This window comes from Rattus norvegicus, chromosome 10 (genome assembly GCF_036323735.1).
Source record: "Rattus norvegicus strain BN/NHsdMcwi chromosome 10, GRCr8, whole genome shotgun sequence".
NCBI classification, from domain to species: Eukaryota; Metazoa; Chordata; class Mammalia; order Rodentia; family Muridae; genus Rattus; species Rattus norvegicus.
In genome coordinates this window covers 47,317,633-47,343,314 of record NC_086028.1, presented here as the reverse complement: position 1 = coordinate 47,343,314, position 25,682 = coordinate 47,317,633, and the positions used below count along the sequence as shown (strand labels likewise).

The window sequence follows — 25,682 nt, the reverse complement described above, 5'->3', positions numbered from 1 at the left end:
AACCCTAATTAAGACACTGACATAAAGAAAAAGCATGGTGATCACAAGACAATATAGCATGTGGAGAACCACAGAGCTGGTGCTCTCCTTCCACCATGGGTTCTAGCAATCAAGCTTTGTCAGGCTTGCACAGCTAGTGTCTTTACCTCCTAAGCAATCTTACTGGGGTTCTCTTTTTTATTTATGCTGAAGACTTGAACCCATGGCCTTGTCTACAACAGGCAAGCACTCTACTAAAGAACTATACTCATAGCTCCTGAAGTTTTTCTCTTGGTTTAAAAGAAGAGTAACCAGGACTTATGTAACCCCAGATACTTAGAAGGCTGAGGCAGAAGGATTAAAAATTCAAGTCTTACCTGGGGCCAGGGAAACTTAGCAAGACTCTATCTTAAAAATCAGGACAAGCTTCAGACATAGCTCAATGGTCAGGACAAGAGCTTCAGATGTAGCTCAGTGGTAGATAGTTTGCCTAGCACATTTGTTCAATTGCCAGTGTCACAAAGGTATTTCTCAAATACATTTGGCTGTTACCTCTGAGACTAGAATATATTTTTCTTCCTTTGCTACTATGGTGAGTTCCTCACTCTTCTCAACAATTAAAACCTTGCATTTTTCATATACTGCTCAATTAGGTTTGAAAAAATTTTGTTCAAGAATTTTACATGGAGGTTCGTGAGAGACTGACATTTTAATTGCCCTGTCTTTTACTGTTCTTAACTGAAATAATAAAACTACTCTGGCTCATGAGTTGAAAAGTTTATTCCTATTTTCCAGCCTTTGCTTGAATTCATGATGAATGTTGATATTATTTCCTTCTTTAAGTGTTTCAGATTTTATTATTAAACATTCTGGGTCTAGTGTTTTCTTTGTAGCAATAAGTCAAACTCTAAACTATTAAAATAAACAAACTTTTATGATTTTCTAAGAATTTTTAAAGCTATCATCACCACAGTAATAATTTATAATAATTATATTATTATTATTATTATTATTATTATTTGAGATTAAAAAAGATTGACTTGTGAGGTCAAAGGAATCCCTGAAAGCAATTTTTCTCCTTTAATTTCTCTGTCTTCCATCACTTATGGGGAAGCTGTGGTTTTGTCCTGGCTCCTTAGACACCAGAGGTCCTGCCCTGAGTGTCCCACAGGGCTTCTTTTGTCTCTAGTGGTTTTACCTGATATACCCAGGTGTAGCTTTCTTTGTACATGGCTGGCTTGGGTTCATTACCATTCTTGCCTGTGGCTGGGCATCTTTTATAAGCTCTGGAAACCTCTGGCTATTATCTCTTCACTATCTCTCCCCTTCGAGATCTAACTCCATCCCTTTTAGGAACTCCACAGCAGATCCTTCTATTCTTCCCGTCCCTCCCCCCCCCCCCCCCCCAGGCTGGGGACCGAACCCAGCGCTTCCTAGGCAAGCGCTCTACCACTGAGCTAAATCCCCAACCCCGCCGTCCCTTCTTATTATCTGTACTTCAGCTTAAATATTTCTACTCCTTGTAGTCAATCTCTCAAATGTCCCTAGTAAATGTTTAATTTATAGCTTAATTTATACATTTGAGTCTTTAAGTCATGTGATTTTGGTTGTTTTAGTTTTTGTTTTTTAGTGTTTGTTTGTTTTTGAGACAGAGTTTCTCTGTATAGCCGTGGCTGTCCTGGAACTTGCTCTGCAAACCAGCTTGGCCTTGAATTTAGAGATCTACCTCCCTCTGTCTTCCAAGTGCTGGGATTAAAGGTGTGAACAACCAGGTCCAGCCTCAGTCATGTAATATTTAATGGGTTCTTTTTTATAGTTGTTGTTTGTGCTGATACTCATTTTCTTGACTGCATTTATCACTGTTCTTTTAGAATCCGCATCCAATAGAATCAATATATAGATCTGCTATGCCTGTTTCTGGTTTTTAATTGTGGTGAGTTTTAGTCTTTCAGTGTCATCTACCCTATGTGCCTAGAATTCTATGAACTGAATAAAGAACTCTGTATTTGAAAACAATTAGTTATGCCAGGAGGTTGTGGCACAGAACTAAGGAGGTTGAGGCAGGCACATTTCTGAGTTCAAGGCCAGGCTGGTCTACAAATCAAGTTCTAGGACAGCCAGGGCTACACAGAGAAACCCTGTCTTGAAGATAGAAAAGAAGGCAGGCAGGCGAGGCAGGCAGCTGTAAGGTAAGGCTCCCCTATGAGGTACCCTCCTCAAAAGATTTATTTCTGCTTCTAGGAGCCAGCGAAGGTGGGAAAGGAACACTTAGATCCAAACTCGTTTCTGTGGGTTTAAACTCAACGCAGAAGCCAGACATGGTATGGATGCTTTCATGTTATGGATGTTTTCGCTTTCATTCCTCGGGAGGCAGAGTAGGCAGATGGCTGTGAACTCAAGGATAGGGTGGTCTACACAGGAAGTCCCACATCAGCCTGGGATACACAGTGAAACACTGTCAAAAGAACACCCTTCAGCAAAGTAAAACACTTCTATGATACTAAGGAAGAATGTTTTCATAAGCTAATAGGAAGATATTTAAACCAAGATACAAATAAAATTCTTTAAAGTTGTGAAAGAAAACATAGAACAATGCTCTCTTCAGTGAAAACATCTCAGGAAAAACAAAAATTACCTCTTCATTAAAAGGTAATTATGATGTTATAAGATAAAACCATAGCTTTAAAAGAAAGACAGATATCCTACATTTTTAAACATTTTTTTCTTAAAAATTTAAAGTTACATGTATGTGTGTGGGTATGTGCATGAGTACAGGAGCCTGTTGAAGAAGCCAGGCACATTAGACTTCTGGAGCTGGGGTTCTAGACAGTTGGGAGGCTCCATGTGAGTGCTGGAAACTAAACCTGAGTCCTCTGTAAGAGCAGTAAGTCCACTTGACTACTGAGCCATCTCTCCAGTCCCTAACAGAAGCATTCTGTATAAAAACAAAGGTTAAGGAGAATACATCAAAAGCGGTCAGTGCAAAGGTAAGGACATAGATGGACGACGTAAAGCAACACCACAGAGTCACATATGGACAAGAGGACAACACCAGAGTCACATATGGAGAAGAGGACAACACCAGAGTCACATATGACAAGTGGACAACACCACAGAGTCAATATGGAGAAGGGGACAACACCAGAGTCACATATGACAAGTGGACAACACCACAGAGTCAATATGGAGAAGGGGACAACACCAGAGTCACATATGACAAGTGGACAACACCACAGAGTCACATATGGAAAAGGGGACAACACCAGAGTCACATATGACAAGTGGACAACACCACAGAGTCAATATGGAGAAGGGGACAACACCAGAGTCACATATGACAAGTGGACAACACCACAGAGTCAATATGGAGAAGGGGACAACACCAGAGTCACATATGACAAGTGGACAACACCACAGAGTCAATATGGAGAAGGGGACAACACCAGAGTCACATATGACAAGTGGACAACACCACAGAGTCAATATGGAGAAGGGGACAACACCAGAGTCACATATGACAAGTGGACAACACCACAGAGTCACATATGGAAAAGGGGACAACACCAGAGTCACATATGACAAGTGGACAACACCACAGAGTCAATATGGAGAAGGGGACAACACCAGAGTCACATATGACAAGTGGACAACACCACAGAGTCAATATGGAGAAGGGGACAACACCAGAGTCACATATGACAAGTGGACAACACCACAGAGTCAATATGGAGAAGGGGACAACACCAGAGTCACATATGACAAGTGGACAACACCACAGAGTCAATATGGAGAAGGGGGCAACACCAGAGTCACATATGACAAGTGGACAACACCACAGAGTCACATATGGAGAAGGGGACAACACCAGAGTCACATATGACAAGTGGACAACACCAGAGTCACATAAAGAGGACAATACCACAGAGTCACATATGGACAAGAGGACAACCCACAAAAGTGAAACCCAGTCTCGCCTCACTTACTAAAGTCCTTGACACTAGGACGAATGTGAGAACTCTTGGGAAACAGCACTTTCTATGTGAACAAAGACTACATGGAAGGGTAATGCATCTATCAAGTGTTTCAATGTGTGAGGGCAGAGCCACCCCTCCCCCTTCTTTACTAATACACTTCCCTTCTCTAGGAACCAATTTTTAGAGTTCTAAGGACTTGCTCCCTCGACTCCACTGAAGTCCCTTTGCTCACAACTGTAAAGACTTAGAAAGCTAAAGGGTATCCTTCTAACTTCCTTAAAGCTTGGTTCACCATGTCACTTGGCTTCTGCCTCACAGACCCATTCCCAAAATTCTGGAAGGTGCCAGGAAGGTACAGCTGCCCTTCTGCTGTTTCTGACAGCCGTGGAGGCTCGTGCTTTCCTGCTGCAGAGGCTCTGGGGTCTGCCCCACAGCTCTATGGGTAGGATGAGGGTTGTGCTTTCCTGTTGTAGGTGCACATGCTATGGTGCAGTCCTGAAGTGGATCTTAGGTGTTGATGGAGGCCATGGCTCTAGACAAGCACTTAGTGGACGATGTTCTGAATCAAGAAAGCAGAGTGTATTTAATGGCCAAAGTGGGACATTAGGAAGCCTTTCCCATGAGCTCACCAAGGCTTTAGTCACCTCTTCTAGCCCTTGAAGTACCAACGCCTCTGAACTAAATTCCTTTCTGCTAACTAAAGCAATTTCCAACATTTTGAAATAAATCCTGATGTGCTCTCATACAGAAATAGTTCCTCAAGAGGTCAGAAGTTTGCACAAGGTCCTTCACTGTATTCTTTTATACTAAGTGAAGTCCACAATGCCCGAAACAGCCATTAAGAGTGACTAAGTAACTGCATACGATGCAGATGTGGCCTTTAGAAAAGAATGACGATTTCACCACAGATTAACATTTGAAGCTCCTTTGATATATTCCTTCACTTGATAGAAATTCACTGAGCTCTACTGTGATGTGATTACTGTCGCCCACTGCTCTAGCCACTTTACCTAGTAGTGAGCAAAGAACCAAACATCTCTGTTGTTACAGGTCTTAAATTCCAATGTTAAGGTGAGATGAGTACTGGAGAGACATATACCCCGATTTCTAAGTCCTGCTGCTCCGCAGGCACACACTCTTGTGAGTAAAGAACGCCCAGGAGGTTACACCAAGAGCTGCCTCTGGGTTCTTCTGTACCTGCATCGGAGAGACAGCAGCTGCCGGAGCAGTCCTCACTGGGATTCCACTCAGGGGGCTTCTGGGAGTCTTGTGGACAGAAATACTCTGTCCAGTTCCACCTGCCAAGAAGAGAGTGCACCATAAATACCTAAATACATTTCAAAACTACATATAATGGTTTTTGATGTTTCCCTTTATTGGCGACTTAAAAATCTCACGATGAGTTGGGTGTGGTGGCGCACTCAGGAGAGGGACAGAGGTCAGCATGAGCCACTTAGGAAACTCCAGGACAACCAGGGCTACATAGAAAGACCTTGTTTCAAACAAAACAAAACTGCCACACGTTAGGTATAAGGTTCACTATGCTTTTCTCCTCTGACTATAGCTGGGTTGGGAAAAGAAAAGGAGAGGGGTCAGCTGAGTCAGAGACTTCAGATGCGAGACTGGAGCCAGAGGAAGGGAATATGTGATGAGCTTTCTCTTGGGGGAAAGCAGCAGGAATGTTATCTACAAATCATCACCGATGTATCACGCTCTACAGACTGACTCACTGGGCTGTCCTGTCTCTCAAGATGTCGGCTCTAGTCTTAATCTGAGTAATCTGGAGACGATTTTGACAGAGACAATCAATTCATCTCAGAACTAGCCACCGCTTCAGTTTTCCAATGCAATGCACATTTGTGGCAGTCAAAAAAGGAAGTTATCTCAATTATGAACAGATGTACAATGCTTCTTCAACACACTATCTAGTGTGTATATGCTTAAAAGATGAATGTGTAATTGCCTCATGTGTGTAAGATGTGCAACCACAGGGAAATCATGAGTCAGTCAGACCATTCCAGAAAAAGCTGGCAACAAACCCAAGATCAGGAGCTGGAGAGATGGCTCAGCGGTTAAGAGCACTGGCGGCTCTTCCAGAGGTCCTGAGTTCAGTTCCCAGCAACCACATGGTGGCTCACAGCCATCTGTAATGGGATCTGATGCCCTTTTCTGGTGTTTCTGAAGACAGCTACTCATAAATAAAATAAATAAATCTTATAAAAATGTTTTAAAAAAACCCAAGCCCAAGCTCAGAAGCAAGAGTCAGGAAAGCTCAGAGGAAAGACTGAGTAGAAAGAGTCTAATAGCACACCGCAGGTGAGGATGCTGAGACTCCAGACAAAAGGGGCAAATACACACAGGAGACGCTCATTTCCTGGAAGATGAAGTTGCTGCCATCCTAGCTGGATCTCTGAACACAGGAAGAAGGCCCTGAAAGTGACGGCTCTATGGGGCAGGAAAGGGATGAAGGACAACAAGTGGAAGTAGAACGAGGTCGCCTCAGGATTACCCATGGCCTCACAGCCTCAGTGAGGCTTCCTGAAGACAGGCATAAGCTAGAGTACACCCGTGGTTCAGTCAACTTGTTGGAGTCAGTGTGGCAGATAGGGTTAGTGTGTAGGCTAGGGTGTGAATGTACAGTTCTGTAAAATACCTGAGTGTCCTAAGTCAAATGATTTGATCAGTGACTTTACTGTGGTTGCAGAGTCTGAAGGAGCTGGAGATGTTCTGTTGACATAGACTCCACGCCACCGGCCAGCAGCATCGACCTCTGAGGGCTCTGCCTCTTCATTCACAGGTCTGTATGGCAAAGAGCACATCAAATTGAAAAGGTGGAGGGTGCCCTCAGGAGGGAAAACGACGTAGAGGGAAGCAAAACCAATGTAGATAAAGTAAGATGGAAGGGAAACCCCGATTTTAATCATTTTCTGGATTTTAATAAAGTAAATACTGGTCTCATTTTTTAATACTTTCTTAGGAGATGGTCAGAAATAATATATTTGTAAACAGAATGATATCTCTAAGTAAAAAATCCATGAATATCTCTGCACATGTGAAGAAACAAGGGAGTGTTATTTATCGTAAGTAACTGTCAGCAGTGTACACGACGGACTGGCTTGGCATGTGCTCCAATCCTCAGGTGGCACACTTGGAGGCTGGAGGTGAATCCCAAGACTCTTGCTTAGCCAAGGTTTCATATGACTTAAGCTCCCCAACAGAGATTTGGGCCAGAGCCAGAACATGAGGCATTTACTATGTTGACATAGACTGTAACAGAGACAAGATGCTCCTGGAGCTAGGAATTGTGGTTGCAGCTTTCTAAAGGGGCAGGCAACCTCCTGGTTTAGGGTTCCCATGCTGGTGAAGGCAGTCCGGTTATGTTGAAACCCCAGAAACCTGTTCCTGGAAGCTGAGTCTACAACCTAATTGATTCCGTTTTCCTCAGCAATTTTATAAGTTATTTAACACGTTTCTGCCCAAGCCGACTAAAGTGCAAGTCCTTACATACACCAGCCCTTCTTCATATGCTATTTGCCCTCTGAGAGTAAAAGTGCAAATTCTGTGACAAGCTTCCATTCTCATACAAATGTTCTCTATGCCATGTGGTTTCTAAACACCAGCAGACTCATAGGGGACAGATCATATGATTCAGCTCTCATGTGTGGCTTCCTTATCTAGGATGTCATTTAATCTTCTTGTGAATGAGCCAAGATGAGAACTCCCAACCTCCCTGTTGCTAAATCACTGTACTTTTTATTATATCATATTGCCACAGCTATTGTGCAAGATGACTAATTTATGAGAAAGGCTCAAACAGAATATTTCTGGAAATATATTTTAATAAGGTCAGTGAAGGTTTAAAATATTTCCCATTTTTTTGAAACTAATCTAGCTACACATAAGCTCCTACAGTTCAAAATACTTATCCTTAATTCTTCTATTGCTTTATAATCAACACAAATGGGCTAAATTTAAATGAGACAAAATTAAAGCACTTAAATTACTCTGCCCTATACTCTTGACTGTATGGCCCTTCTTTTTGAGTGGGGAAAAGAATCAGTAACCGAAAATTTCTTTGGGAGAGACTGCAAGCATTTCAGAAATGGTAAGGGACTGTTTTTTTGGTTTTGTTTTATTTTTTAAAGTAATTTCTAATGATTTGCTGCAAAGAGGTGGTTGTAGTGCCTCCCACCTTGTATTATATGATGTATAATCAGATGATCGGGCCAGTGTGATTGTGTGACCTGTGGTCCCAGATACTTAGGAAGCCAACAGGAGAGTACTTGAGCATAGGACTAAGGCCAGGCTGGGCAAATGGAAAGATGTCATCTCAAATAAGAAAATAAATACAGGAATTAAATGAAACAGAAAAATTATCTGGTGCGTATGGAATAAGGAAATGAAACCAGGTTAAGAGATCAGGTCTGTATAGAAAACAAATCCTATTTCTACATTAGCAACTCTCCAGCTCATCAAACAGAGGGCCACCCTCCGTTATATTTAACTGGCTTATGGCCAAAGAGCGTCCGAGGCACTAAATGTTATTCCTTGTTAAAGTAATAAGAATAAAATGGGAAGGAGTTTGTAACTCCATAGGAAGAACAACAATATCAACCAACCAGACCCCACCAGAGCTCCCAGAAACTAAACCACCAACCAATGAGTACACATGGAGGGATCCATAGCTCCGGCTGCTTATGTAGCAGAGGATGGCACTGTCCAGCAGCCACAGGAGGAAAAGCCCTTGGTCCTGTGAAGGCTTGTTTCCCCAATGTAGGGAAATGCCAGTGTATTGAGGTGGGAGTGGGTGGGTGGGAGTGGGAGCATCTTCATAGAGGCTGTGGGAAAGGGCGGGCGAGGTTTGGGAGGGAGGAGGGGATAACATTTAAAATATAAATACATAAAATATCCAAGAATAAAATAAAGAATAAAATGGAGAATCCTACATTCTACAAGCTGTTCTTTTTAGGTGTTTAAGTGTCCCAGTGATTTGAAACATTAAATGATAAGTAGAACGATTCACTTAGCCTCATAAGGACATGGGAATATGAACTAATGTTTTAACATATCCAAAGATGATACTCGCTTGGCTTTAACAGTAAGAATAAGTCTGACATTCTCATCTGAAAATCTGAAATTTGAAATTATCAAACATCTGAAATTAGGGACTGGAGAGATGGCTCACCTCTGATGGCCCTTCTAGAAGACCTAGATTCCTAGCACCCATATAGCAGCTCACAACTGTCTATGTTTCCAGTTCCAGGAGTTCAAATGCCCTCTTATGACTTCCATGGGTACCAGGAATGCATGTAGTATATATACACATGTGACTAAAAGCATTCTCTCTCTCTCTCTCTCTCTCTCTCTCTCTCTCTCTGTCACACACACACACACACACACACACACACACACACACACACACACTTATTTATATACACTTTAAATTCCTTGTACTAGATTGTCTAAGAGTTGTTATAGCCCAGGCAATATATGAATGATTACATTCCCTGTGTTCTCAAAAGGAATAGGAGTTCTGTATATCATAATGGATATTTGGAATATTTAATCATACAAGCAGGAGTAACTTAGTAAATTCTATAAATAAAGGGGAAATACAAATAACACACTTGACAAAGCATTTGTTCAAAGCCAATTATGGCCTCTATCAAATGTGGAGTCAAATATGCCTCGAAATTCTAAGCCACCCAAAAGCACAGTTTCTGCTGGTTTCAAAACATGAACACAAACAATACAGAGTTTAGTAAGTTCAACACACTAGTTTTCCCTATAGAAATTTATAGTTTACCTTTTATCTTAGCCATATCCTGAAGGAAATGCATAGCTTCTGGCTGGGAATCACATCTAAAACTGAAACAAATCATGCTTGCTACCACATATAAAGCTATACGTAACTTCAGTAAAATGAATACATATGATATCTGTCTACTGCATACTAAAGTGCAATGTGTCACACAAGCCATTACCTAAGTCCCAGCCAAGAGGCTAAGGAAGGAGTATCTGAAAGCTTGACTGTTTTTGTTTTTGTTTTTCAAGACATATCCATCAACCACTGTAGTTGTATCAGGCCCATTGGTTGGCTGCAGGTCCTCCTTCTGTGTCTTATGTCTTAATCTAACATATGTATAAACATGTAGCCTTGACTGTCCTGGAACCCACTCTGTAGACCAGGCTGGCCTCAAACTCACAGAGACCACTGCCTGGATTAATTTTCTACAGAAATCTCTTATTTAATTTTGAGGGAAACTTTGACAAGGGCTACATACACAGCACATACACGGTTAATCTGGGGTGTAAACTGAACTCTTGGACAGTATTTTTTGTCAAATTCTCTAGTATACAAATATTCTAGGAGAGGTATACAAATTTTTTTAAAAGATTTATTTATTTATTATATAGGAGTACACCATAGCTGTCTTCAGACACACCAGAAGAGGACATTAGATCCCATTACAGATGGTTGCGAGCCACCATGTGGTTGCTGGGACTTGAACTCAGGACCTCTGGAAGAGCAGTCAGTGCTCTTAACTACTGAGCCATCTCTCTAGCCTGAGGTATACAAATTTTATTTTAAATATACCTAGGTAAAAAAAAAAAAAGCTACTGATACCAATTTCAGCACTCCCTTAGTTCACTACTCTTCATGAAGAAGTTGGCAGCCCATCATCTGAGAGTAGAAAACCAGAGACCAGATGTCCTGGTGCATGAATGCAAAGGGTACTGTGTATGTCTGTCAACGGGCAGCATTTCCCATCAACCACTGTAGTTGTATCAGGCCCGCTGATTGGCTGTAGGTTCACCTTCTGTGACTTATGTCTTAATTTAACATATGTACACATACATCTGCAATGACTCTCTCTTCAAATCCCACCCCCAGCTTCTCTAACCAGCCACCCACCTTGGTGGCTGTGGAACAGAGCTTTCACACTGTGCTGATTTTCTGTGCTGCTTGGTGGCACTGCCTATTTTGGTCTAAGTACAGGTGAGCTTTTATGTATTATGCCTGTTAAAGTATTTAAATTTTAACTCTATTTGACAATGGTCACATCACTCTGCTGATATGCTTGTAAAGAGGAGTGGTCCCATCAGCCATATGCTTGCACCTGCTAAGCTGGAACAATAGAATAAGGCCCAGCTCCAGGCTTCTCACAGTGCCACTGTGGGCTCCTGTGACTCCCCTCTGCCCATCTCGCTTTCAGATTGCTGCTCAGCTCATTGAAGTTTTGGTCTCTTTTATGTACTGACTCAGTGCCTTTCAGGTATCAAACACTATCTGCTGAAATTCACTTTCTAATTTCAGTACTAGCATACAGAACAAGAGAAAAAAAATAAGGTAAAATGGTAACTTAAACGCATCTTACTTTCTAAATCCCATCAAAGTAGTTAAGTATTTTTCCATCAGCAATGGAAACTAAAGAAAGCTACCATTTCCATAGCTTAAACTTGAATTCTAGTACTCAGGAGTCAGAGTCAGAGTCAGAGTCAGGCAGACAGATCTACCAGTTTGAGGCCAGCCTGGTCTACATAATGAGTTCTAAACCAATCAGGGCTACATAGTGAGACCAAGTTTCAAAAACAGACAAACTTTTAAGACTCTCTGCTACATGGTATATGTATCTGTACATGGGCGAGGGCTACCAAGGGCTTTCTCCCAGTTTCCCTTACAAAGAGAATGATAGGGGTTTACCTTCTTCTACCCTACAGGCCAGGGCTAGAGAACGTGAAGGCAAGAACATAAAGCATATCACTACAGAGCATCAGGGATATGAACACTATCTGAAGAGTCCACAGGAGGGTGATCCTAGGCACAGGTCAGGAAATGCCATGGGCTATATCTCGTACATTGACGAAGCAAAAGCAGACCTGGAAATGTGGCTTCTATATCCAGGTTCTCTAGAGAAGAAACTACACACCAAGGGATTTTTCCACCAAGGCGGGGTCTCACTGTGTAGCCCTAGCTGCCCTGGAATGCACTATGTAGACCAGGCTGTCCTACAAATCATAGTGATCCACCTGCCTCTGCTTCCTGAGTACTAGGAATAAAGGTGTACACCACCAACACTCAGCAGGGATTTCTCTAACTGGGTACCTTCTCCCATTGCATGCTATTTGAACTTCAACTTACTCTGAGAGCTTTCCTTCTAGTTTATGATAGTGATTTGAAGACTCAGTAGGCAAAGTGATGCATCCAGGCATAATCTACAGATACTATGTCAGGCTCTGACATACTCGTAGCTATGTAAGCAAGAGTTTGGGATGAACATAAAAACATAAGAAATGAAAAAAATTAAAGATCCTCATTTATAAAAATACTTCATAAAATAAGTTAGAAGAGAATTGTCCTTCATACGCTTATGAAAAGAAAGAGGCATTTGATAATATCCACCTTAAAATGTCATAAAACAGGAAAAAAAGATGAAATAAGACAATTTTACTTACTGACTTTTTAGGTGGGGAGGGAGATAGTAGTCCTGGCTGGCCTTAAACTTAAGGGTAAGTATGATTCTAGATCCTCATGCCTCTGTCTCTCAGGAGTTAAACTCATAAGCATATAGCACCACAGCTAGCAAGCTGATAATTTTAAATGAAAGACTGAACTTAAATATGTACACACGCACACACACACACACACACACACACACACACACACACACACACACACACACATATGGTACAATAAACCCATTAAAGTATTCTGAGGCAGAACTAACTCAAAAGAATAGTGAAAGGAGGGCTTATTTGGGAAGGCCTCCTTGAGCACAGGAAGTACAGATGAAATAAACAATGAAAAGTGACATTTCCATTCAGTAGGAAAGAATTATTCTGGTAATCAATTATTCTGGCTTGAATGGCTATACATGTGGAAAAAAAAGACTATATGTTACATCAGATTCAGTAAACACAAGGGGATCAAATGACTGGGTGTGAACATCTACATGTTCATGAAGTAAAGGGAACTTGATAGAGTATTTACAAATACCGGAGCAGAAAAATCTTAAATACAAATAAAACCCCCAGAAACAAAGGAAAATACAATCAGATTCTATTATATGAAAGTATTAAGGGCTTGATGTAGAGGAGTGCAAGCTATACACAGAGTCTCCAGGTTCCATTCCCAGCATTGTAAGACAAAAGTGCTGAAATTACATTCTAGGAAATTTTTCAAACAAAATTCATAGGAGCCCTCCAGAAAAGCAACCAGTGATTAAAATTCGAACCACAGACTTCTCTAAATAACGTTTATTTAGCATGTCATAAACACATATGAAAACATTAAATAGTGCCCAGAGGAAAGACAGACTGTACACAACTATAAACACCACTGTGCACTTGAAATTGATGCTGTATCTTTCTTTGTTCATATATGAAAAAAAATTTGGCACATAAGTTTTAATTCATCTTAGAATTCTCAATCTGAAGAAAAGATTTTTCAGAACACAAATTCTAGTCCTACTGGGACAAGCCCAGCTAGTTTCTACATTATTTTTACAGAAGATATCAATGTCTTTTCTCTCAGTCCAAGCTAAAATTTTCTAGTGAAATCTGTGTTCTCAAAGTCAATACCTCAAAATGTCTTCCTGAGTTTAAGGATAATTCCCAATCTTAATTTTCCTTTTATTAGAGATTAACTCATATCTTCCAGAACGATGTAGCTAGAGACCCTACATGGATACACTGGAGCTGCCCCTTACAAGAGAAGCCTGGTAGGTTTTCTCTGGCGCTCGCTGCCTCTCACAGGAGATGTGCAGCAGGTTTTCATTGGAGTTGTCCTCACATGGGAAGTACAGTAGGCAGATTTTCTCTGGCGCTGCCTCTCACAGGAGACGTGCAGTAGGTTTTTGTCTGATGGACTTGCTGAATCAGATACAGATCTTCACACACACACATATATATATACACATTTCCAAAAGTCAAATCACTTCCTGCATTCCAGACCACTGTGAGCTGTGTGCTTCTGTATAGTAAGTCTGTAAGTTTCCAGGGTGGGTTTCATTTGTGAGGCTTTTGTTGTAAGTTGTCCTTCATTAGCTTGTTAGGTTTTTACTGACATTGTCACCTAACTACATCCTTTATCATCAATCAAACGTGTTTACAGTTAGCCCATCAGACTCTAGAAACCAACCAAAGCTTAGGGGTGGGTTCAAGTGAGGTAATGAAATGAGACCACAGCTTTAAAAAGGCTCAAGGAAGCCTCAATGTTAGGAGCAGATCTTAAATTTCTCTGGTTTAAGGCACCACACAGATGGCTTCTTATTTTGCTATAAGTAGCTTGAATTCCAAGATTATTGAATCCAATATTCAAGAGGGCAGCATAAAAGTAAACACCAGAAAGCAGAGCCCACATGGGCTGTATTCACCAATACCTGGGGCTTGCTATGCTGCTATTCTCTTTATGTACTCTAGGGCCATATGAAATATTTTTCCACAAGACTTGTATTTTGTTTTTCAGAATTTCATTTTATTCTCCAGAGAGAAAGGAAGGGAGGAAAGGAAGAAGGGAGGGAGGGAAGGAAGGAGGGAAGGAGGGAGGGAGGGAAGAGAGAGAGAATGCTGATTTTCTGAGAAAAAGAGGGAAATAATTTTGAATATGTGATCATGCAGTGAGTTGATTCCAATGTGCAAGAGGAAACTAAGGAAACTTTGGCTGTGATGACTTTGTGTGGAATAGTGAGTGGCATGGGAGACAGTGAGCTCTTTACATAGTGGTACTCTCCTCTACAGACTCCCCCTTTTCATATAGAAATGGCAGTAGTTTCCAATCATGGCAAGGGCTGGGCTCTTTCTTCCACCAAATGCTCTGCTAGCTGACAGAGACCATGGAGCTGTGAAGATAGAAATGGGAGGGAAGGCTGGTAAAGGAGTTATATAAGCCAATGGGATCTTCGTTTACAAACACAAGAGCTACCAGCTTATCTGTCTCACAGGGAGGAGCTAATACCCACAATGTGGCCATGTTTTTATTTCCTTTGCTGCAAAACAATTTTTGGAAGCCAATGCTTTTTGGACTGAGCAAATGGTAAAAACTTCCAAATGCTCTTACTCTGCTTCTTTCACCAGAACTTCTCCAAGAAATGTCCTGGTGAAGTAGGGATGCATATCAGCCCGACATTCGTGGTTTCATGCTTCCTTCCATCATCAATGCCAAGAGCAAATCAAAAAGATTTCTATTTACTATTCTAGCCTAAAAGTCTAAAGACTAAAGACTCAAGGGAGAACATATCTATATTTTCCCAAACAAATCTGTGAAGAGACAAGCCAGGGAGAAAGAGGCATTTGTGGCCCTTTAGATTATACACTAGGCTGGCTGTTAGCTCTGTGACAGACTTGTGTATCATGTACAAGGTCCTAGATTTGATCCTCAGAATCACACATATAGACTGAAACACTATGATGTTTATGAACTTATATATCTAATGTCAAAACTGTCTTTACCTATGAAAACATATGCAAGTGACTGAATTATGTTTGATAAGAAGACCATAGGAGATGTTCAATTTCTACTTTGAGGGCCAAGTGAAATGCCTGTGGGCCCAGTAATGCTAAGGTAAATAAGGTAAGTAATGCTAAGGTAAATAAGGTAAGTAATGCTAAGGTAAAAATGCTTAGGAATTTCTATGGGACCAGAAATTTGGTATCACAGTTGAGTTTCAAGTGACATCTTTGTTATCCAAGAACATTATTCCTCCATCACATTCATGTCTCCTCTAGCAACAGGTATAGAAAGAACGCATGCTGTGTGGCTCTGAAATGTTAGAGCTTTAAGGACAGTGCAGCATAGGCAACACAACGGACATTAGCACACAGCGCAGATGTTCACACTCAGTTAAAAGCCAGCTCCAGCAGGGTCTGTATGGGACAGGCTACCACACTGCTCACTTAGTGGAAAGAGCATACGCACTGAGGACAATGTGGGAGACACCAAGGATCAACACATAAATCAGAAAGATTTTTATCTTGGAAGTTAATGCTGTTAATTGGCAGCAAATATTTAGTGTTTCTTTTTTCTTTTTCTTTTTTTCGGAGCTGGGGACCGAACCCAGGGCCTTGCGATTGCTAGGCAAGCGCTCTACCCCTCAGCTAAATCCCCAACCCCTATATTTAGTGTTTCTAATAGGCTCTTTCTTGTAAAGATGTCTTCTTCCATGGGTGCCTATTGATACTATTATGATAAACACTGTATGAATGGAGCATGTCACCCTAAAATTATCCCTGCTGTTATTCATGACTCCTATACATGCACTGCTCATCATCGATACCTTTTGTTAGAAGTGCTACAGGTGGCCCATGGGTCCAGATGCTGAGAGCCTATTTTCCTACGTTTCCCTGTATCTGCTGAACTCTACAAAACAGATCTGCTTGTTTGTTTGTTTATTGGGATTAAACTCAGGGCTTGGTACATGCTAAGCAAGCAGTGTACCACTAAGATACATCCTATCCCAGACCTGATGTTTTCATTTGAATGAGTTTTTATTTTAATGTCTAACTCCTAACTATCCAAACAGAGAAGGAATCGTAACTTTCATTCATTAATTTTTACGTCCAGTAAAACAGAACATTTTCATGTTTACTAGTAAACACATTGGCTTGTTTAAAGTCTGGGAGAAAAGTATCAGGCCTGCAAGTCAGAGCTAACATTTGGAGATAGTTATCTTTAAAGTTCCAAGGACTTCATGGCAGGGCTGGTTGTTGGTTTCTGGCTCAACAGAGAATGATCAGCTGACCAATCAGCCTCAGAATGGGAAAGCCTGAAAGCACCTAGAAATACTGCCTAGTCATAGTTCCTAATCTAAACAGAGGGTAGAGCTACATAAGGAAGGGAAGGGGACAGTGCCAGCTGCAAGACTGAGTTTAACAGAGATTAGAGTTTACTCTCCATGACTTTAGCATATTCCTCTTCATAGCTCATGCAATTCTGTATTTATGATTGACTGACTGTTGCTGTAAGAATAATTCATGCATGAGTAGTCACAACTGCTTTATCTTATGAATTAAACCCTTGGACATCATAAAAAAGAATGAATTAACATCAATATATCAGTATTAAGATATCTGGGAATATTTATGAATTTATATGTATGTATATGTACTGTATGTAATGTGTATACACACATACATGTGTGTATATGTATATATGTGTGTGTGTACACACACACACATTTGAGGAGTAGCTGTATGTGATATGTGTATATACATGTGTGCAGGTGTGCTCACCTGTGTTTGTACGTACAGAGGCCAGACCAAGATGTCAAGTGTTTTTCTCTGTTGCTCTCTGTCTTATTCTGTAAGACAGGATCTTTAAATGAACCTGAGGATTGCCGTTTCAGTGGCTAGCCACTGAACTGCTGGCATCTACCTGACTACAACCCCCCAACACTAGGGTTACAGGCATCTGTGCCCGTGACCAGCTTTTTTTTTAACATGGTTTCTGGGAATTCGAATTCAGGTCCTCACCCTTACAGAGCAGGCATACTTACCCACCAAGCCATTTTTCTAGGCCCCACTTATTTTTTATTTTTTTCTCAAGACAGCATATTTCTTTGTGTAACCCTGGCTGTCCTAGAATGGGCTTTGTAGACCAGGCTGACTTTAAACTCACAGAGATCCATGTGCCTCTGCCTCCTGAGTGCTGGGATTAAAGGCATGAGCCACCACTACCTAGATTTTTGCTTTTTGTTTGTTGTTTTTGTTTTTGTTTTTAAGATAGGGTCTCATATACTTCATGCTGGCTTCAAATTCACTATGAAGCCAAGGCTGGTCTTGAACTACCTACCCATCCTCTGTCTCCACCTCCCAAGTGATGGGATCACAGCTATCCCCTAGCATACCTGGCAATTCCCTGAATAAGATCAATTATTCTGACTCTAAAATGAAATAAAAACATAATAGAGAGTGAAGGCATGTGCCGATAGTTCTAAAAACTTGGAAAGATGAGGAAGAAGAATTACTTGAGTTCAAAACAAAACACTCTCAAACCATTCAAAGCACAGAAACTTAAAAAAAAAAAACTCACTCATTTGAAAATGTACTGGGACTAAAAGTTACTAATGGGTTAAATTATATCCCACTTTGCTCTGTACTCCGGCCCAGACTCCTTGTTCGCTCACCTCTAAGCCTGAGTCAGTGATTCCTTTACATGCCCACTTACACAGAGTGAGAGTATGACTGCAAGCCCCAGGTTATAGCCATGCTGCTTTGTGGATGTTCTTGTCTTCTCTCAGCTGTGCCGGGAGGACCTCATCAGAACCCTCTGCAAGTTCTCTGCCAGTATCTCCTTCATGAATAACCCTAGGGTTCTTATGAGATGACTGTCAAAGTCAAATTGAAATGTCAGACAAGAACTTGTTCCACCAAGATAGAATCACTAAGTTGTCGCAGGAGCTTTGAGGCTTTGGGTTGGTTTCCATTTTTGCTCATATGGTAGGTTCAGGAAGGGGCTGAGTTACCAGCCAGTAATTTTCAAAAAGTCAGTTCTTCCAGGAGGCCACTTGTGAGAAGTATAAAATCCAGTAAGAACCTAGCAGCAGCAGCTGTCCCATGTCTTGCCAAACGACAGGCAAACACTCTGAAGCCAAATGATTTTCAGTAACAGTCCTCTCTGATTGTTGTCAATTCTAAAGTTTTAAAAGGTTTTAGGATAAGTTGCTAGATTTGAGTGGTAGGTTTAAAATAAAAATTGGTACATGATTTTAAAAGAAAAATTAAGGGGACAGAATGTAGCACACAGAGCCCTACACTTTCAGGACACAGATGAAGGTTTCCCATTACATCAGAGTTTCAGTAGGGATCTGAGAACTTACGCAGGAAAGGCAACATCTTTTACAATAATCTATGCAGTCAGCATAGAAATGTAGAGCCTTTTATAAAACAACAATTTTAAGAATAATGCAAATAGCAAGCAATGCAGGTTATGGCTTGGTTCCTCTTCCAGAGACATACAATGTGGAAGCAAGACAGACAGACAATGAAAGCAGGCACAAAGGCAAATAGAGGGTCGTGTGATCATCTCAGTGGGAGACATCAGGAAATCGTCATTTCCTATTCTCCTTCTGACTAAAACAACAACAACAACAACCACCCCAGAACCATCATGTTCTTTGGTGTCCAGAAGATAAAGCTGGGCTGAGATAACAGTCATTACTTTCCAAGAGACAACTATAGAGCTGACTACATGAATCCTTCTCCAGCCAAGCAAAGGAAGAAGCCATAACTACAACAGCTTTAATAGACAATCTAAAAGAATTCTAAGAAACAGGATTGTGAGAAGAATCTAACTTTCCCACTGTTATAAAACTCACGATCATTGATTGGACCTAAGGCTCAGAAACAAGTCAACGAGCAGCCCTTCTAATCTTGGAAAGCATGAAGATTACAGCAACCTCCATAGACTAATATTTAGAATCCACTAAATTTGACTTTAAAAGACAGTATTTTGTATTTGAAAAACATTTAGAAATTCAAAATAATTTCTGAACACTCAAAATTCTCAAAGTTAAGGATATTAACTCCCATTAGGGGAAGACACCACATTACTGAATGCCAAAAACGCTGTGGATAATCTGTAAATCTGTAAATCTCACTTCAATTTTAAATGTCATTGATTTTATTGGTATGTGTATTTAGTCTGCATACATGCCAGTGTATATGCATGCTTGGTACCCTCTGAGGCCAGAAGACCTCCCTTGGGACTGGAGTTACAGATGGTTGTGACCCACCATGCAGTTGGCTAGCAATAAAACCTGGGTCCTCTGAAGAGCAGCCAGCACTCTTCACTAAGCCATCTCTCCACCTCCCCTCTTGAATTTTACATACCAATCAACTTCAAGTTTGCTTCAAGAACACCTTCCTCTTAAACATGACTGGACTAATGTACTGTGAAGCACCTGATATGGGGGGGTGGGAATAAACTTGAACTCACTATGTAGGTATCTGAGGATGACTTGAACTCCTAATTTTCCTGCCTGTCTTCCAAGAGCTGGGATTACAGGTATCAGGCACCACTGGACCCAGCAGAAACATGCCTTCTGTTGTTCCTTTGTTTTCATTTGAGGCAGGGATGTGGGGTAGCTTGGACTCCCTCTTTAGACTTGCTGGTCTCCCACTTGCTTCTATCCTTGTGCTTCTACCTCTGGAGTCCCTCTACCTTTTTGAAATTGTCATATTGAATTGGCAATCAAGAAGCACATCCCTGGGCTGGTAGGAATGGCTCTTTTATCTGGTGTCAGTTTTCCTCCATAAAGTCATTTTAGCTTTTCCTGATGTGTGTGACCTAGGAAAGTTAGCATTTATGGTGTGTTCTCCCTATGCTGATAAATATTAAAATCTAACCGGTGCCCCTTCTTTAAACCTATGAGAACAGTTGGCTGGATTTTTTTTGCTTCACATGTAAGTGAGGAGTTTTCCCTAAAATCCTATACACACACTGATCAAGAGAGAACAAAGCACTGGCTATGTGCCCTTTCGATTCACAGAAGCGTGGCTCCTCCTCTGACTCACCTGCTATGCCCCTGTATGTCTCCCAGCTCCTTCTGCAGCCTGGCGTTCTTCTCTTCCTCTTCCAGCAACCTCCTCTTCACAGTCCGCAGTTCCTGCTGAGCCTCACACTTGATGTCGTTGGCCACTACCACTGCAGTCTGCAGGTCTGCCTGGAACCGCCTCCATTCCTCAGTTTCCTCCTGAGAATGACAGAATCCATGTTACCTCAGCCACTAGGTAAGTGTTCCTTAGGTATCAGTCACCAAGAGGCTTAAGCAGAAAGACTTGGCTTTAATGGTGCCTCGCTACTTGGAAGGGACACAAGAGGTAACTCCGAGACATCATAGAGCTCTTTAAAAATTTTCCTGCCAGAAAAAAAAATGTATGGCTCAAGGTTATGGCTTGGAGATGTTCTAGAGAAGCTGTATGGAGAGCGTCACAGGGTACCTTCCCAGTGCTTCCCACCTAAGCCAGGAATAGTCCAGTAGGATGGTAGAGGAGAAGCCTGGCCTGTGGCTCACCTTTATCTGTTTTGTTAGCGTCTTTAGTTGCCGCTCTAGGTCTGACTTCTGCTCTTCCAGCTTGACCACACTGCCTAGAAGGGAATGAGTTACACAGAGTTACAAAGCTGCAAGGCTCCTGGACACCGTAAGCTACACAGCACAGGGGCAGCTCCGGAGACAGCAGCTTGAAGCCTATCCCACTACAGTAAGCTATGTTGTAAGAACTCTAAAGCACTAGAAGCAGTCCACCAAGACAGGAAATCACATGACATGTCACTGGTTCTCACTTAGGTTATAACCTCAGAGAGTAAGCTGTACAGAAAGTAAGTTGCACATACTCCAGTGCAGCACTGTGGGAGGAGGCTTCAGCAGCCATGCAACATACGCCCTTGCCTTGGGCTTCCCTGCTAGTCACACAACCTTCCTGAACAGTCTTTATTACTGAGATTTGGTTGACTTTGGTGTAAAGGAAAATGCTCCTGATTATTACCCCTGTGACTTTGAAACTAGTCTCTAGGGTCACCATTCTTAGCCACAGTTAACCCCGAGAACCACATGAGGCAGATATGCAGGCATAAGCTCTAGACCCATGGGCTCAGCATCCCTGATGACAGCTAGGATCTGGGCCCACATATATTAGAACAGCTCCAAGGCACACCCACCTCTTCCTAATTAAGAACAAATTCTATCCCTTGTTCTCCCTGCTTCTAGTTCTCTCTACATGGCAATCAGAACCATTTAAATTTTAGTACCAATGTCAATCACCAAGCAAAACTTCCTAGTAGTTGTCTATTAAGGTTATGAATCAAACCAGGCATAGTGGTACATACTTTTAATCCTAGTACCTGAGTCACAAAGTGACTTTGTCAAGAAAAAAGAAAAAAAGAAAGGAAATCAGGAAGGAGAAGAGAGGAGAGGAGGGGAGGGGAGGGGAGGGGAAGGGAGGGGAGGGGAGAGGGGAAGGGGTTGGGGAGGATATGAATCTAACCTCCAGAGAAGGTTGGAATAAACAAGGTCACATCCTGCCCCAGAGGTTGTTCTGATTCAGCTTGTGGGGACTGGGGGTTTGGGTCTAAGGTCAATGTCACAGAGTTAGAATACCCCCTCCTTTATTTCTTCTTGTTTTGTCTCTCAAGAATCTCGTGGCAGGAAAGGATTAATCTAAGGCTGGTTTGAGTGTCACTGTCTTCCTGACACAAATATACTTTAATAATACCTTAATATCCCTGACAGGAGTTTAAAAGCTTCTCAGAGACGGTCTGTGTTATTTTCAGTCTCAGATATATTGTGATATAATCACTAGATTCGAGTCTGAAATTTGCTTTGGACATTAATTATACACTTGTTTTCTTGGTGTGTCTGGGCTGACTTTTAAGGATTTAGGGACAATACAACCTCATTTTCCACAGTGCTAAATCACAAAGCAATAGAAAACAGGGCTTGTCCCCTTTGACCTTGTTCTTTACAAAGAGGGCGCTACGTGGCCGTGGCCAGATATTTAATTGCATTCTCAAGAATTACTATTGAACCTGGGTGACAATGAGTGTCAATGCTCTACAATCCATGACAAAAGCAATCGGCACTGTCACTCTAGTATCAGTCAATTAACCAGGCACAGAGCACACAATCAGTTTCCCTCAAAGAAGCAGCTGTGCTCAATCAACAAGGCAATACTGAGCGAACTGTTGCTTTCCATTCCTATAGGCTTCTGGTCACAGTTTTCATCATTTAAAATGTTATTTGCATGAGATCGTTCTGCACACCAGAATCCTTGTAAGACAGGCCAGTTCCATAAGCATCAGGATGTCTTTTTCCCCCTACTTTTTCCAATATCAAATTGGTATTTTTAACATTTTTCTGTAGTTTTCTGACCTATGCAGCCTTTTTTGCCTGTAAGCATCCTTTCCTTTATGCCTAATCAGTGTTTACTGTCAGGATTTACTATTTTTCTGGCCCTGGGCTAAGTTACAATGAATTCTTTTTGTCTCTGGCATTGTGACACTACTGTCCATGACACTGTTGACCACTGACCTTCATCCCACAAATCTCCAAAGTCCCTCCCTTTCCCCTCCTTTCCACAGCTTCGACATCAGTGAAGATGTATCACTGTGCATAACACATATCTCCCCAGCACTTTTCAAAGAAGCCTAATGTTAGGATGGGAGAATGACCTCCTCGGTGTGGATATACTGGACTGCTGTCTGATCCACACTGAACTCATCATATTCACCATCACAAAAGCTCAGGCCTGATCAGCATTATCTAACACACCTATTTCTGTAGATACATCACAGTCTTCTGCACCTAGGGATAGCAGACAGCATTTTAGCATCATATCTGGGAGCATTTCAAATAACAAAAATGACACAAAAAAAAGTACAAGAGTGTTTTCTTTTGTTTTTAAATAAGATAGTCTGCTAAAAAACAAAAACAAAAACAACAACAACAAAAAAAAACTTGTGTGTTGGTAAGATAGCTCAGTGGGTAAAAACACATATTACCAAATCTAACGATTGAGTTTGATCCCTGGGAACCATATGATAGAAGGAAAAAAACCAATTCCCACAAGTTGTCCTCTGACCTCCATACCCAAAATAAGTAAAATGTAAAAAAACAAATGTTTTTAAAGAAAAGAGAGATATTTGTACATAGCATCACAATTCAGACCAGAAAGGAGAGGAGTCTTGAGCTTAATCTCTACTGAGAATATAGGCTTTTCTGAGTTTTTCTCTGACTTTTCACCTCTCTCCATATTTAACCAAACCAGAAAGGTGTTCTAAGTGCCAGTCTAGGGATGCGACTATGTTCTAGTGAGCTGGTGAAAGGGTGAATTCGGCAGTACAGACTCTGTGAGTACAAGGCTGGCTGTACGTGGTAAAACTTCTCAGGCAGCTGAGCTAGTCTTAGGAGTAACTGGTGCCATATAAAGCTTTGCTTTTAAGCCTTTTGTTACAAAGGCAAAACTCATTAGATGTGATATTTGATAAGGCTGATTTAGACAAAACAAAGGAAGCCATAAAAATGTCTTTAAAATGTCTTTCCCCATTCAAAGCAGTGAGTTCCTAAAGCCATATACTGATGTGTCTTTGGAAACCAAGTGGCTAACATCTGTGAGATATCCCATATCCTTCCATCAATGAGGACATGCTGGACTTGACCACAGGCACAATGGTTTGTTTCACCTAGGACATCACCTAGTTCTCCTCCATCAGACAGTGCAGACAACACACTGTTGATACAAAGACAACAGATAGTTTACTCTTAAACCCTGAAGGACACCCGTAGGGGAAAAAACCTCCCGGTCACAGCAGAATTCAAAGTAGGCTTGGTTGTCCAGAGGTGGAGGCTGCAAGGTGCTGCACAGGTAGGGGCACAGGTAGGGGGCACAGGTAGGAACACAGGTAGGGGGCACAGGTAGGGGGCACAGGTAGGGACACAGGTAGGGGGCACAGGTAGGGGGCACAGGTAGGAACACAGGTAGGGGGCACAGGTAGGGGGCACAGGTAGGAACACAGGTAGGGGGCACAGGTATATCTAACACTTCCTGAATGCACCTGCCCTCTTCCGAGAGTTGAGGTTATCATCTTCTCTTCTGTCACCCAGCTTTTACTTAACTTCGAGGATTACAGCTTGTTTCTTAAGTGCTGTTCTCTTAGGGAGGTGACAGTGCTCAAACGACAGGCTCCTCTGACACGTTGGCCACCACACAGCCTTAGATAGGCCTTTGTCGCACCTTTCCAGACCTGACTTCACTTACTTTCCAGTTCGCTGATGAGTTGGTTATTGTGTAACTTGACAGCACGGTGCTGTTCCACCTGGTCTTCCAGTTCAAATATGGTTTCTTTCATGTCTTTGATTTCTGCATCACTTTCTGAAGCTTTTTCTTGTAATTTTAGGCTGGTTCTGCTCAGCTGTTCTGCTTGATGATCACAGACTTCCTTCAGGTAAGAATAATCTTTTTCCATCTAGAGAAAAAGGAATATTGCATCAGTTTAACAAAAACAAACAAACAAAACCCACTCTCATAGGTCAGTAGGGAGGCTTGCTGGATGCCCTAGCTTATGCCACTTCTTACTGTTCTTCAGTCTAGGAACAGCCAAGGCTATCAATGTTAAGGGAGTCACAATGTGTCTACGGGGCTGGATTCCCAGCTCCTTTTTTTTTTTTTTTTTTTTTTTTAGCAGAAAGAAGGGTTCTCTTAGTACAGGCAACTCTTTCCCTTACTGGGGCAGAACAGGGCATCATGAAAACCTGGCCATCCTAACCTCACATTCGCTGCAGAGCAGCGCCCTCTGCTGTTGAGACTCAATGTTCCTGCAGCCAGAGCTAAATCTCAACCTTTGGAAGAATAAAACGTGTGACAGAAGACATGCTACATAAAAATCTGAAGTTTTTAAAATGATTTGTTTATTTTATTTTATGTACTTTGGTGTTTTGCCTGCATGTATGTGTGAGGATGTCAAATCACTGAGAGCTGAATTATAGTCAGTTGTGAGCTGCCTAGGTGCTAGGAATTGAACCTGGATCCTCTGGAAGAACAGCCAGTGCTCTTAACTGTTGAGCCATCTTTCCAGCCAAACCCAGACACTATTGCTGATGCCAAGAAGTGCTTGCTGACAGGAGCCAGCTATAGCTGTCTCCTGAGAGGCTCTACCAGAGCATGACAAATACAGATGCGGATGCTCGCACCCAGCCACTGGAATGAGCATGGGGACCCCAATGGAGGAGTTAGGAG

At 41.7% G+C, this 25,682-nt stretch overlaps 1 protein-coding gene across 7 annotated transcripts in view; it reads right to left on the bottom strand.

The window, feature by feature from the left end:
- Positions 1-25,682, bottom strand: part of Specc1 (sperm antigen with calponin homology and coiled-coil domains 1) — a 273,961-nt gene that overhangs the window by 68,997 nt on the left and 179,282 nt on the right. For 4 of the 7 annotated variants that reach the window (XM_063269013.1, XM_006246502.5, XM_006246503.5 and 1 more), the window contains 5 exons: positions 24,705-24,912; positions 20,966-21,039; positions 20,466-20,644; positions 6,607-6,752; positions 5,151-5,251 (listed from right to left, as the gene is read on the bottom strand). In XM_063269013.1, coding sequence (XP_063125083.1) covers positions 5,151-5,251; positions 6,607-6,752; positions 20,466-20,644; positions 20,966-21,039; positions 24,705-24,912 — 708 coding nt within the window. Of the gene's footprint in view, positions 1-5,150; positions 5,252-6,606; positions 6,753-13,196; positions 14,795-20,465; positions 20,645-20,965; positions 21,040-24,704; positions 24,913-25,682 lie in introns of those variants that run through there. The other 3 variants (XM_063269014.1, XM_039085967.2, NM_001039017.1) reach the window with 2 other exon arrangements.